General features: G+C 37.5%; 1 protein-coding gene across 1 annotated transcript in view; it reads left to right on the top strand.

Annotated features, from left to right (window-relative positions):
- Positions 1-14,409, top strand: part of DDHD1 (DDHD domain containing 1) — a 116,732-nt gene that overhangs the window by 78,907 nt on the left and 23,416 nt on the right. Inside the window, exons 9-10 of the mRNA XM_077769060.1 lie at positions 885-991; positions 9,136-9,242. Of these exons, the coding sequence (XP_077625186.1) occupies positions 885-991; positions 9,136-9,242 (214 nt within the window). The remainder of the gene's footprint in view (positions 1-884; positions 992-9,135; positions 9,243-14,409) is intronic.

Genomic DNA, 14,409 nt, shown 5'->3' with positions numbered 1-14,409 from the left:
TCTCTCTCTCTCAAAAATAAATAAAATTTAAAAAATAGTTTTGGGGGTGCTTCGGTGGCTCAGTTGGTTAAGCGTCCCACTTCGGCTCAGGTCATGATATCATAGTTTGTGGGTTCGAGGCCCATGTCTGAACCTAGTTCAGATTCTGTGTCTCCCTCACTCTCTGTCTCTCTCTCTCAAAAATAAATAAGCATTTAAAAAAAGTTTTGGCATGATAATAGTACAGAATAGGTTATGTTTTCCTTATGTTTTAGTAATAGATACTAAACAGTTTACAGATGAAATGATGTGATGTCTGGGATTTGCTTCAAAATATTACGGGGGAAGAGTGCTTCTATAAAGGGTTAGTGTGAGGGAATTTGGAGGAATAATAGAACTATACTATATCTTAATTGTGGTGATGCTAACCACAAAATCTATACAACTGATATCAAAAGGGGAAAAAAGTCAGTTTTACTGTATCTGAATTTTAAAAATAAAATTTAAAAATTCATCTTTTGCGAGAATGGGTGGGAAAATAGATGAAATAAGACAGGCCATGACTTGCTATAATTGGGAGCAGGGCGATGGCACAGGGCGATATTTGTTGTACTGTTCTTTCTACTAAATATTACCATATGTAATTATTTAGATTATAACATGAAAGCTTGTAATATTTGAAATTGCAGTTGACAAATTTAGGGAAATAGCTTTGAAATGAGGGATACCTAGTATTGTGAACGATTGCATAGTATAACAATAGTTAAAACGTAATTGGATAAAGTTAGAAGCAAGTAGAAATTGTATGGCCAAAGATATTTTATACCCTATAAATACATATGAGAAGTTACTCTGATAACATTTTGTTTTGTTTTTATTTTTTTATTTTCCTTTAATTTTTTTAGGATGAGAGAAGCTGCAAGAAAAATAGAAGAAAGGCATTTTTCCAACCATGCAACACATGTGGAGTTCCTGCCTGTTGAGTGGCGGTCAAAACTCACTCTTGATGGAGGTACAGTTTCTTTAAAAATCATTTAGTCATTGGCATGGGGCGCCTGGGTGGCTTAGTTGGTTAAGCTTCCGACTTTCGCTTAGGTCATGATCTCACGGTTCGTGGGTTCGAGCCCCGCGTCGGGCTCTGTGCTGACTGCCAGCTCAGAGCCTGGAGCCTGTTTCAGAGTCTGTGACTCCCTCTCTCTCTGACCCTCCCCTACTCATGCTGTCTCTCTCCTAGAAATAAATAAAACATTAAAAAAAAAAAATTAAAAAAAAAAAATCATTTAGTCATTGGCAACAAAGTGTTGGTTATTGGAAACAAAGTGCCTTCCATTTAGTTGTCTTGAGGTATACTCACTCTTTGTTCTACATTATTAAAATAAAATCCATTGATTTTTAAAGTAATTATATTGACATCTGTTGATTTCACAGAGAGCAGAGTTTTCACACCTGCTCTCTGTGGATGAGGAGGCGGGGTGGGGAGGAGCCTGTGGAGGGAATAAAATGTCTAAAGTTTTTGACAGAAAGTGACTTTTCAACACGGAAAATGTTTGTTGTCCATGGTTCCATATGAGCTTACATTTTCTTTCTAATACTTTTCTTTTTCTGTATTTGGAATCCCAGGTTTTTTGTTTTCTTTTGTGGTTCCTGCATTCCTCAGGCTGGTGAATTATTATAATCTAGCATAGAGAAAGTATACAATATGTTTGTTTAATTAAAATCATTTTTGTTTGCTTCCTTTACGAGCTGTTCTCTAAAATATGCACCTTTCTTTACACAGCATTATGACCTTTTAATATTAAACCATTAGAATAGCATGTCTCAGCTGATGATTTGCATAATCTGGAAAATGAGTTGTGCTAGACCCGATGTCAGCTGCTTTGGTGGAGCTTCGCCTGTGTGCCTAGCGCTCCACGGGGCATTTTACTGGAGCATCTCATTTAATTTTCTCATAAACCTATGAAATATACCTAGTTTGTTTTTTCTACTTTACTACTAAGGAAACTGAAACCCATTAAAAGGTAAATGAATTTAACTAAGAACAGGCAGAATCTAGGTCTTTATGAGATCAGAGCCCTTGTCACAGTGCCAAACTGCCCCCCAGATGATCTCCAAGGATTCTTCCAAGACTGCGGTTCTATCTCATAGTCAGGAATGTCACTCATAGCTTATAAACCAAAATGGCATCCAAAGTTGTAATGAGTTTTAAAAAAAAATGGTAGTGACTAAAGAAGGCTTCTCAGCAGCAGGAGCACATATATAAAGTTCTAGCATAATAACACTATCTTTTGGGCTTTTCCCGTTTACCCAGATAAATTTCTTTTTTTTTTTTTAATTTTTTTTTTACAACTAGTTTATTGTCAAATTAGTTTCCACATAACACCCAGTGCTCATCCCCACAAGTGCCCTCCTCCATGCCCATCCCCCCTCCCCCCACATCCATCAGTCCTCAGTTTTTGTCAGCATTCAAGAGTCTCTCATGGTTTGCCTCTCTCCCTTTCCCCCACCATTTCCGCCCTTCTTCTCCCCCTTGTTCCTCCGTCAAGTTCCTCCTAATCCTCCTATACGTGCAAACATATGATATTTGTCCTTCTCTGCCTGACTTATTTCGCTCAGCATAACACCCTCAAGGTCCATCCATGTTGCTACACATGGCCAGATTTCATTGTTTCTCATTGCCATGTAGTATTCCATGGTATAGATAAACCACATCTTCTTGATCCATTCATCTGTTGATGGACACTTAGGCTCTTTCCATGTTTTAGCTATTGTGGAGAGTGCTGCTATGAACATTGGGGTACATGTGCTCCTATGCATCAGCATTTCTGTATCCCTTGGGTAAATTCCTAGCAGTGCTATTGCTGGGTCATAGGGGAGTTCTATTGTTAGTTTCCTGAGGAACCTCCACACTGTTTTCCAGAGGGGCTGTACCAGTTTACATTCCCACCAACAGTGTAGGAGGGTGCCCGTTTCTCCACATCCTCGCCAGCATCTAGAGTTCTCTGATTTGCTCATTTTAGCCACTCTGACTGGCGTGAGGTGGTATCTCAGTGTGGTTTTGATTTGTATTTCCCTGATGAGGAGGGATGCTGAGCATCGTTTCATGTGTCTGTTGGCCATACCCAGATAAATTTCTGAGGCTGCTCAGGAATGTAGACAACATGGATGAATTAACACTTAATAAAACTCAAATTCTGTTAGGTTTAAACTACTGTGATAGAATCTCCAAGGCATTATGCTGAGTGAAAGAAGCCAGAGGAAAAACACCACTGTTTCTATTCTCAAAACCTCTAATGCCAAAAGTATGGAGGTTACTCCCTATACCAACCATTTCTTTCAATTCTGGTGTCCTATAATTTAACTCACTTCTGCCACAGACTCCCCAGAGAGAGTGCAGTCAGGTTAAGGACTCAGTGCCACAGGACTGCCCCACCCCCTGCCTCAGATGCAATCACACCTTCCAGGTTGTCATTCGTACTTCTGACTGACTGGCCATGACCTAATCCTGAGGTTCAGTAATTTACTAGAATGACTCACAGAACTCACAGAAACACTTATTTACATTTACTAGCTTAAAATTTACTGGTTTGAAGGATATTACAAAGGATACACTGAAAAGCTAGGTGAAGAGCTACGTAGGGCAAGGTGTGGGGAAGGCGTGTGACGATTTTGTACCTGTCTGAGTGCACCACACTTCCAGTATCTCCATGCATTTGCCAATTCAGAGGCTCCCCAGGCCCTTTTGTTGTTTAGAGTTTTTATGGAGGTTCCGTTATGTGGACATAGTTGATTAAATCGCCGATTGACCTCAGTCTCAAACCCCTCTCTCCTTTATGGAGGTCAGGGAATGGGGCAGAAAGTTCAGCCTCTAATGACATGGTTGGTTCCTCTGACAATCACCCCCCATCCTTCAAGGGTCACCTTATTAGCATAAACTCAGGTATGGTTGAAAGAGGCTTATTATGAATAATAAAAATTTTTGTCACCCATCATTCAGGAAATTATAAGGGTTTTAGGAACCCTGTGGCAAGAACCAGGGACAAAGATCAAACATACATTTCTTATTATAGTTGACTCTTGAACAATATGGAGGGTTAGGGGCACTGACCCCTCTACTCACGCAGTCAAAAATTTGTGTATAACTTTTGACTTCTCAAAAACTTGACTACTGGGGCACCTGGGTGGCTCAGTCGGTTGGGCGGCTGACTTCGGCTCAGGTCATGATCTCATGGCTCGTGGGTTCGAGCCCCATGTCATACTCTGTGCTGACAGCTAGCTCAGAGCCTGGAGGCTGCTTTGGATTCTGTGTCTCCCTCTCTCTCTGACTGTCCCCTGCTCACACTGCCTCTCTCTCTCTCTCTCTCTCAGAAATAAATAAAACATTACAAATAATTTTAAAAAAAACTTTACTACTAATTGCCTACTGTTGACCAGAAACCTTACTGATAACATAGTAAATTAACACATGTTTTATGTTATATGTATTACATTTTGTATTCTTATAGTAAAATAAGCTAGAGAAAAGAAAATGTTGGGGCACCTGGGTGGCTCAGTTGGCTGAGCATCTGACTCTTGATTTCAGCTCAGGTCATGATCCCAGGGTCATGAGATCGAGCCATGTTGGGCTCTGCACTGAGCGTGGAGCCTGCTTAAGATTCTCTCCCTCTCCTTCTGCCCCTCTCCAACATGCTCTATCTCTCTCTCTCTCAAAAGAATAGAAGAGAAAAGAAAAAAAAATCTTATTGCAGAAAGTATAAGGAAAAGAAAATGCACTTATAGTACTGTACTGTATTTTTTGAAAAAGATCCATGTATGAGTGGACCTGCACAATTCAAACCCTTGTTGTTTGGGGGCCAGCTGAGTATCACAATATTACAGAAACCAACCTCAAAGATTACATAATTTGTGCCTCCATTTATGTGACAGACTGGAAGAGACAAAATTGTAGAAACAGAGAACTGATTGGTGGTTACAGGGATTAGGGGAAGGTTTAAATTTAAAAGGGCAGTTTTTTTTATGGTGATGGAATGGTTCTGTATCCTGATCATGGTGCTAGTTATGCAAAACTATATATGCATTAAAACTCAGAGTCAATTTTACTGTTTGTAAATTTAAAAATATCGGTAAAGAGGATTTACCTACAATAAACATCATTGTCCTCATGTTGTTTTGTGTTGAAGAGCTAAAAACATTTCTTCTAAATCAAGAACAAGCTAAGGATGTCTACTCTTACAACAGATCCTCAATTAGAAGGCTTAACCAGTCAATAAGATAAAGAAAAGAAATAATAGTTTTAAGGAATGGAAAAGATATGTTTTTATTTGCAGGTCTTATGGTTGTCTACACAGAATACACAAAAGAACCTACAGAAAAATTAGAATTAAATAGTTTACAAGGCTATGAAATAAAACATGTATATATGAAAATGACTGCATTCCTATATCCCAGCACAAACTATTTGAGATAGGATAACAATATGAGGTTCCTAGAAATCTAATAAAATACATATATGTATGTTAAAATGAAAAAAACTGTTAAAAGGTATTCAGTACAACTTAAATATGTACAAAGATAGATCATTTTCATAGATTGGATGATTCAGTATCCTAGAGAAGTTAATTCTCCCAAACTGACCAATAGATTCCATGCAATGCCAATCAAAATCCCAATAGAGTTCCACAAAACTTGACAAGCTGATCCTAAAGTTATTGTAGAAGATCAGAGGCCCAAAAATAGCCAAGATACAGAACAAGAGGGTGGAGAAGTTGTCATGTGCTAGTAGATAACTGTTTTTTAACTTTTGTATCTAAGACCATTTAGATTGGCAGAAGGGTAGGCAGACACATCAGTGCACCAGGCCAGAGACCCCGAGTCTGTGTTCAGTTTGGAAACCTGATGTATGACGGAGACAGCCTTTTGCAGATCCCTGGTGAAGGGGTGGCCTATTCCATAAATGGTGCTTGGTAACCAGTTCTCCTATAGGGAGGGGGAAGTAAAAATGATTCCTACCTCACATTCCAGATAGGTCAGACACATAATTTATGAAAGCTAAGACTTTAAAATGTATTAGGAAAAAAAATATGGGAGAATACCTTCTTAAACAAGACACAAAAGCACAACTATAAAGTAGGATGGAAATTTTTGATTAGATTGAAATTAAGGACTTCTTTTTCTCAAAAGACAACATAAAAAGTAAGGCAAGCCACAAACAGAAAAGATGTTATAACAGAACAACAGATATAACCACCAAAGCTTTTACTATCCAGATAAAGAACAAGAAACTCAAATGGAGATTGATAGGCACACACACACACACACACACACATGTGTGTGTGTGTGTTTATGTTTTATAGTGTATATTTTAAATATTTTTTTTATATAGTAAAAAGTACATCTCTCTAGTAATCAAGAAATGCACTTCAAAACCACAATGAAATATCTTCCAACACCCATCAGTTAGGCAAAAATTTAAGAAAGTGACAATACCAAATGTTGGTGAGGATGTTCAGCATGGACATTTGTCATTGACTATTGGAGTGAGAATTGGCACAATTACTTTGGAAGATGGTTTGACATATTCTTATATTGTTGAATGTGCATGTGCCCTATATCAGTGGTTTCACTCCTCGGTGTATATATCTAAAGAAACTCCCATAAATGTGTACCAGGAGACATTTACAACAGTGTTATTAGGAGCATAGTTTATATTAGCAAAAAACTAAAAGCAACTCAGATGTCTTTCAAAGGAAAATGGGTATGTTATTAGATATGTGGGATGTGCTGTATTGTACACCAGTGAAAATGAGGGGATTACAGCTATCCAGCTTAACTTCCATAAATCTCAGAAACATAGTATTGGGGGTGAAACAAACAATAATTCAATTTGCGTAGTGTTCCAAAACAGACAAAATGATTTAAAATATTTAAGCTCTGGCACATAGTAAATGCTACAAAATGACTAAAATTATTAATGAACATGTAGGAAATCTGTAAAGAAAAGTAAGAGTGTAATCAACCAAATTTATTTTATTTCATTTTATATTTAGAGAGAGCATGTGAGATGGGGGAAGGACAGAGGGAAAGAGAGAATCTTTAAGCAGGCTCTACACTCGGCGCAGAGCCCAACACAGGGCTCGATCCCACAACCCTGGGATCATGACCTTAGATGAAATCAAGAATGAGACACTCAACTTACTGAGCCACCCACGCATCTCAACAAGGCCTTCTTATTGGTGGTTATTTAGAGAGGGAGGAGGGGCATGTGATCATTTAGGGATACCCTGTGGGTTTCAGAGATAACTGGCAATATTCTTAAGCTAGGTGGAAGAAACATGTTTTCCCATATATAAGTTATTTCAGATGCACATACAAAATTTCTTCATATGCATGTGTATTGCACAGTAAAAACTTCTTTGGGGAAATACATTAAAATGACATTTAAACTTTTCATATCAGCATGGAAGTCCCATCTTTCACTTTTACAATTTACAAATGGCCACAGGCTGTAAATATGTTGTGCAGCCCATATCCTTTATGTCTTTGAAAACACTTCTAGCTTTTGCTTGAATCAATTGTCTTCCAGTCATTATTAGATTTTATTGAAGTAGGGAATAAATAAAAATCAATGCAGTGAAATACTGGAAGATAAAAATATAAGCCTTTTCCTGCCCACCTTGCACTTTCATATTATGATAGTCACCCAAGTATAGGGCTTCTTTATATTTCTATAAGAAATGCAAAGTTTTCTGCATCTCTAATCATTTTGTTAGGCATTTAATAGAATAATCTTCCCAAGGTAGAATTTCCACAGGTTAGCTGTAATTGCAGTATAATTTATGTAACTTTTTAAAAAATAAATTATCCCAGCTTTATCTTGTTTACTGAGGAGGCCCGTTGCTGATTTGCATTTGTGCACATTTGTAATTTGGCAACTACTGCCAATAGCATTTTTGGTTCACAAAAGAGAGAAACATGTAAAGTGTAAGGAAACTTTTTAATTTGTTGCTGGTTTGTCACCAGTGGCTCTAGGCAATCCACATGGGTATTGCCAGGCCCAGGGTGCAGAGGCCAAAGAAGGAGAAGAGAAAGGAAGCCGAAAAAGAGGAATAGGAAGAGTGAGGTTGTGTCCGTTAACACTATTCCAAGAGTAGAGATGGCCTGGTTTTGCTCTGGGTACCCCTGAATGTCATGCAAAAGCCAGTATATAGGAAAAAATGGTAAATCTTTATAGATTTGATAATGTCTTTCATCCTTAATGTTCCTTTTCTTCCCAAGTCCACTTTTGTCTTTTACCGTTTTTTGTTGTGTTGTGTTGTGTTTTGTTTTGTTGTGTTTTGTTTTGTTTGCAGGGGGAGGGGGAGGCGGATTGTAACATTTTGCAAGAAGGGAAAGTTCATTAGATCCAAAGCTACTCTTGAATATTTTTCTTTGACACTTTTTTTTTAGTCAGTCAACATACAGTGCAATATTGGATTCAGGAGTAGAATTCACTGAGTCATCACTTAATACAACACCCTGTTATCACAATAAATGCCCTTCTTAGTGCTCATCACCATCCAGCCCATCTCCCACCCACCTCCCTCCATCATCCCTCAGTTTGTTTTCATTAAGAGTATCTTGAGGTTTGTTTCCCTCTCTCCTCTTTTCCCCCTCTTCCCTTATGCTCATCTGTTTTGTTTCTTAAATCCTACACATGAGTGAAATCATATGGTATTTGTCTTTCTCTGATTGACTTATTTCACTTAGCATAATACATTCTAGCTCCATCCATGTCGTTACAAACAGCAAGATTTTATTCTTTTAATCACTGAGTAATATTCCATTATATGTATATACCACATCTTCTTTGTCCACTGATCATTCAATGGACATTTGGGTTCTCTCCATAGTTTGGCTATTGTTGATAATGCTGCTATAAACATATACCCCTTTGAATCTGTATTTCTGTATCCTTTGAGTAAATACCTAATAGTACAATTGCTGGATTGTAGGGTAGTTCTATTTTTAGTTTTTTGAAGAAATTCCCTACTGTTCTCCAGACCACTTTTGATACTTAAACATGAACTTAAAGACTTATTGTTTCAGAGAGTGTAATTTTTTTCACTATTTTTCCCTAAAACAAAGATCTTCTATAAATTTTTTTTTTTTTTTAATTTGTAGACACTGTTGATTCCATTACTCCTGACAAAGTACGAGGTTTAAGGGATATGTTGAACAGCAGTGCAATGGACATAATGTATTATACTAGCCCACTTTATAGAGATGAAGTAAGTATCATGATTGTTTTGTTGCTGTTGGGTATCTTTTAGAATGATTGCATATGTGTCCTGAATTTGAAATTTTTATGCACTTATTTTTTTTTTTACAAGCAAATGAGAATATACAGGAATCCATTAACCTACAAACAGCCTGTATTAAACAGTGAATTTGATTGTCTTCAACATATTGGGAAGCCTATAATAAAATGAGTAATCCTGGAAGTAACAGATTGGTTAGAAAATAGCTCTTTGAAAAATATCACTTTTCATAAATCCGATTAATTTTGTCTATAATTATTGTCCTCACAAAAGAGTTTTAGACATTTAGAAATTTCCTTCAAGTTTTTTGTATGTCGTAGACTTGCTTTTATTGTGTCATTTCCATAGTGGATTAATTTAGTTCTTAAATAAGAATGTTGATGCATCACAAAATAACCCTAAGGGCGTAAGAGTAAAAGTTTATTCAGAGGGATGAGAGATCCTCTACTGAATACATTTCGTCACTTTATTGGTAAGAGAAAAAGAATTCTGGGGCACCTGGGTGGTTCAGTTGGTTAAAGGTCCGACTTCAGCTCAGGTCACGATCTCACAGTTGTGAGTTCGAGCCCTATGTCAGGCTCTGTGCTGACAGCTCAGAGCCTGGAGCCTGCTTCCAATTCTGTGTCTCCCTCTCTCTCTCTCTGCCCCTCCACCACTCGTGCTCTGTCTCTCTCTCTCCTTCACTCAAAAGTAAAAATAAATATTAAGAAAAAAAAAGAACATGTCTAAAGAGAAAAAGAATTCTGTTTCATGGGAATAACCTTGTTAATTACATAGCTTGTGTTAGCTTGTCTAATCCTCATAAAAACCCTATGAGATAGATATAATTATTCTCCTCACTTGAAAGATGAGAAAACTGGTACAAGGAGTAGTTACTAGTACAGCTTTCTGTGCTGCTCCAAGTCAGTAAATTTCTGATTTTGTTGATTCAAAGTCATCCCTGATACATCTTGCGTATCTACAGAAACATGTTTGGTTCAGCCGCCATCCCCTTAGGGTTTTCACCGTTGTTCTTTCTGTATCCCCTCATTGTCATCTCCCAGTACAGAGTAGTCTGCCTCGATCTGATTGATAACAGTAAAAGAAACTATTCTGGACCTCATTCTAACCCAACAAAGAAGGCCTGATTCATGAGGCACAGAATTTACCTGTTCATAGTCCTTTATAGTTTATGGTAGGTATTGTTAGATATGCCCCAAAGGTTAAGAAATTGAACTTTAGTATTGCAAGTGACACCAGTTAGTGGGTGGGAAAAGGGAAGAGAATGGCTGAGAGGATATAACACTCACACACACACTCAGATGCCATGGGTCTACCTTATACACACACATAGATATATGGTTGGTAGTATTCCTAAGAAGGTATCCTGAGTGTTTAAGGGTAAAATGTGCTGAGGCATGTCCCCCAAAACTAATAAGAGTTTTTTTAAAAAGTTTAGGTTGACATTGATAACAAGAAAAACTAGAAAAAGTGCCAGACTCAAAGCTCTGACCATTAGCTAGTGATGACAACGAAAGTAATCACTTTCTTATTTTACTCTTATACCTTCTAAAATAGTTATACTTTGAATGCAATTGACTAAAAGATATTCGGTAGAAAGAGGGAACTGATGGGTAAGATCAACAAAATGGAGAACACCCAGCGTTTGAAGTTAGCTTGTCTTTTAATCCAGTTGAATTTTGCAGAAAAGCACTGAAGAACTTGTAGCTGAGTTTCATCAGTCCTGAGCAATATTTCCCAAACATCTTTAATTAGAACAGTCAGTTGGGGTACTCATTAAAAATACAGCCGACAAAGCTTCATGGGGCTCATTGGAATTGAGGATATTAATGTGAATTCATGATTTTGAAATTTTGGGAGTCTGTACAGATATCTCTGTATTTAAATGTATATATGTACATATACATGCATATATTTCCCACCTGTGTGCATTGAAGGGCCAAGAAGCAAAGACACCCCAATCCATTGAGTACACATAGCACTCAGACGTTTGTATCCAATTCTGTTATTACCCTCTAAGAAGAACTAGTGTTCCTGGGGAAAATGGCTGATTCCAGAACTGGGGCAGGATACATACAGGTCGAAGCTGGAACTACTTGTCGTGACAGAAAGGAAAACGCGTGAAAGAATGATGGGGCAGGTCACAAGGACACAGGAGCCCAATTAAAGAAGCAGATCCCCACTGGCCAAATCTGGAATAATTTGAGCACCAAAATAATTAATTATTACTTATGATAAGGAATTAGGAGTAGTTTTAATATAGAATTATAAAGATAACATAATAAAGAATTATAAATCACTGCAAAATTCATAATCCATTTCAATTACAAATAAATAAACAAATGGGAGAGAAAGTTCTGCTTCCAGTAAATGCCAAGGGCTTTCTGAAAAATGTGGAGGGCCTGCTGGAGGAAAACCCTCATTTTGCACTTATTGTGATAGGATCAGGTAAAAGAGGCTCAGGCAGGATTCATCAATGGATGCTAAATTGAGGGTATAATTTTGATGAGGAACAGGACATTTGCATAGTCTTAAAATATATCCTCACAGACTGCTTATTAACTAAAAAAAAAAAAACAGGTATACAGTAGAGAAATTAGGCAGTGCCTTTTCTGGGTGTTACTGAGGGACACTCAGAGGATACAGCATCATTTATACAGTACTCCAAACAGGAAGCCTCAAACAAACACGAAATGAGGAAGATCAAATAAAGTAGGAATGGGACTATGTTCTTTTTAAATGTAAATATCATGAAAGACAAAGACTGTAGGAAACGGTCCAGATTAAAGGAGGTTAAAGAGACAATGGTGGCTAAAGACCACCTCTCCTCCTAGATCATAACTTGTACTGGCTGGAGGAAAATGCTGTGAACTGTGTTATTAGATCATCTGACAAAATGTGGATGGTAGATCAGATTAGTTGAAATGTTATATCAAAGTAAATTTATTTTTTTAGGTTTACTTATTTTGAGATTGAGCCAGGGAGGGGCAGAGGGAGAGAAAATCCCAAGCAGGCCCCTCACTATCAGCACAGAGCCCAATGCGGAGCTCAGTCTCACAAACCATGAGATCATGACCGGAGCTGAGATCAAGAGCAGACCCTTAACTGACTGAGCAACCCGGGTGCCCCTCAAAGTAAATTTATGAAGTTGATTGCTACACTCGAGTATGGAAGGCAGTATTCCTAGTCTTGGGAAATATACACTGGAGTATTTAGAGGTAAAGGAACATGATGTAATATATCCTCAAGTGGTTCACAAAACCACGTGGTTCACAAAACAAAAATGTGTATGCATGTGTGTGCTACAAAAACAAACAGAAGGAATGATAAAGCAAACACGGTAAGATGCTAACAATAGATAAATCTTGGGTAAAAGATTTATGGGTGATTTTTATCCTTTTTTCTGTTTTGCTGTGTAAAATTTGAAATTATTTCCAGGTAAAAAGTTAAAAAAAGGAAACAAAAAAAATGGTTTCCAAGGTCCTCTCCCTGGAAATTCTGATTGAGTGAGTCTGACATAGAGCTTGTGAATTTGTGTTTAAACATTTCCCAGGTGTTACTGTCAGGAATATTTGCAAAATCTTGCTTAAGGTATTGTGAAGAACGAAAGAAAACTTTGTGAGAAGCAGGCAAAAATTGTTCTTAATTTTAAAAAAGAAAAGCTGGTTCTGCAAATCAAAGCTCATTTAGCACAAGGTTGATATTAGCCATATTCTAGAATACATTATTTTTACTTATTTTTAATTTTTTTAATGTTTATTTATTTTGAAAGAGAGAGCCAGAGTGCGAGTAGGGAAGGAGCAGAGAGAGGAAGACAGAATCTGAAGCAGGCTCCAGACTCTGAGCTGTCAGCACAGAGCCCACGGCAAGTCTCACACTTACGAGCTGTGAGATCATGACCTGAGCCGAAGTTGAATGCTCAACTGACTGAGCCACCCAGGCACCCCTAGAATAAATTATTTTTAAGCAGTGTATGTTCCTTAGGAATAAATAACAATGATAATGTTTATGAATATATCATGCCTAGCAAATGAACCTTGTTTTGTTTATTTGATAGGCATATGAAAGAGCACTTTTTCCCCCTTCCTCTCAGCCTTTGGAGTTAAATAGATGCACAATCAAAGACTGCCACTTAACTACCTGTGTGACCTTAGGTCAAACTTCTCACTTTCTCAGCTTCGTCACTTATAAAATGGACACAAGATACCTACCTGATAAAGGTTGTCATGAAGATTATAGGTGTAATGGATATAAAGTTCCCAGTACAATTCTCAAGTTGTGATTAATTATATATCTGTCTTTATGTATTTCAAGAGTTCCCATTTAAGAAGAAAAAAAGGGAATAGACTTAACTCAGTTAACTCTAGAAAGTGAGTTAAGATCAGTGATAAAAAAAATATAGAAAGGAACATGTTTGTTCACTAATGAAGAACTTTGTAAGTAACTAAAGCTGCCTTAAAAAAAATAGAAATGTCTCAGAGGAAAAACAATTGTAAATAATGTGATAGATTTTTAACTTAAGGGGTGTTTGGATGGCTCAGTCAGCTGCACATCCGATTTTGGCTTAGGTTATGATCTTGTGGTTTGTGGTTTCAGGTTCCACATTGGTCTCCGTGCAGACAGCTCAGAGCCTGAGCCTGCTTCAGATTCTGTGTCTCCCTCTCTCTCTGCCCTTCCCCTGCTTATACTCTCTCTCTCAAAATTAAACATTTAAAAAAAAATTTTAAGACCTATTTGTAGTGATCATTTTGCAATATATATATGTATCAAATCATTATGTTGTACACCTTAAACTTATACAATGGTGTATGTCAATTATACTGGGGTAAAAAGGTTTTTAAAAACTAGAAGTGTCCACTTTAGAGTGGAGATCCTCACTGGGGTAGATGGTGAGTGACTTATCAGGGATGCCACTGAGGGGACTCTTACCTTCACAGTTTAAACTAGATCATCTTAGTTCCCTTTTCACGGGAGATTGTGAGATGCTCACGGGAGGACCCTAATTAGTGATCCCACCAATAATCATTAAAAAAGCCATGCTTAGGGGAAGAGTTTTGTATATCAATTACTACTCTCAGGTTATACTTTCCGAGGACCAATTAAAAAAAAACAAAAAACAAAAGGAAACTAATCCAGA

This window comes from Crocuta crocuta, unplaced genomic scaffold, assembly GCF_008692635.1.
Source record: "Crocuta crocuta isolate KB4526 unplaced genomic scaffold, BGI_CrCroc_1.0 scaffold10, whole genome shotgun sequence".
NCBI classification, from domain to species: Eukaryota; Metazoa; Chordata; class Mammalia; order Carnivora; family Hyaenidae; genus Crocuta; species Crocuta crocuta.
The sequence above is the reverse complement of the archived record's forward strand: the minus strand, read 5'-3'. Positions and strand labels throughout refer to the sequence as shown.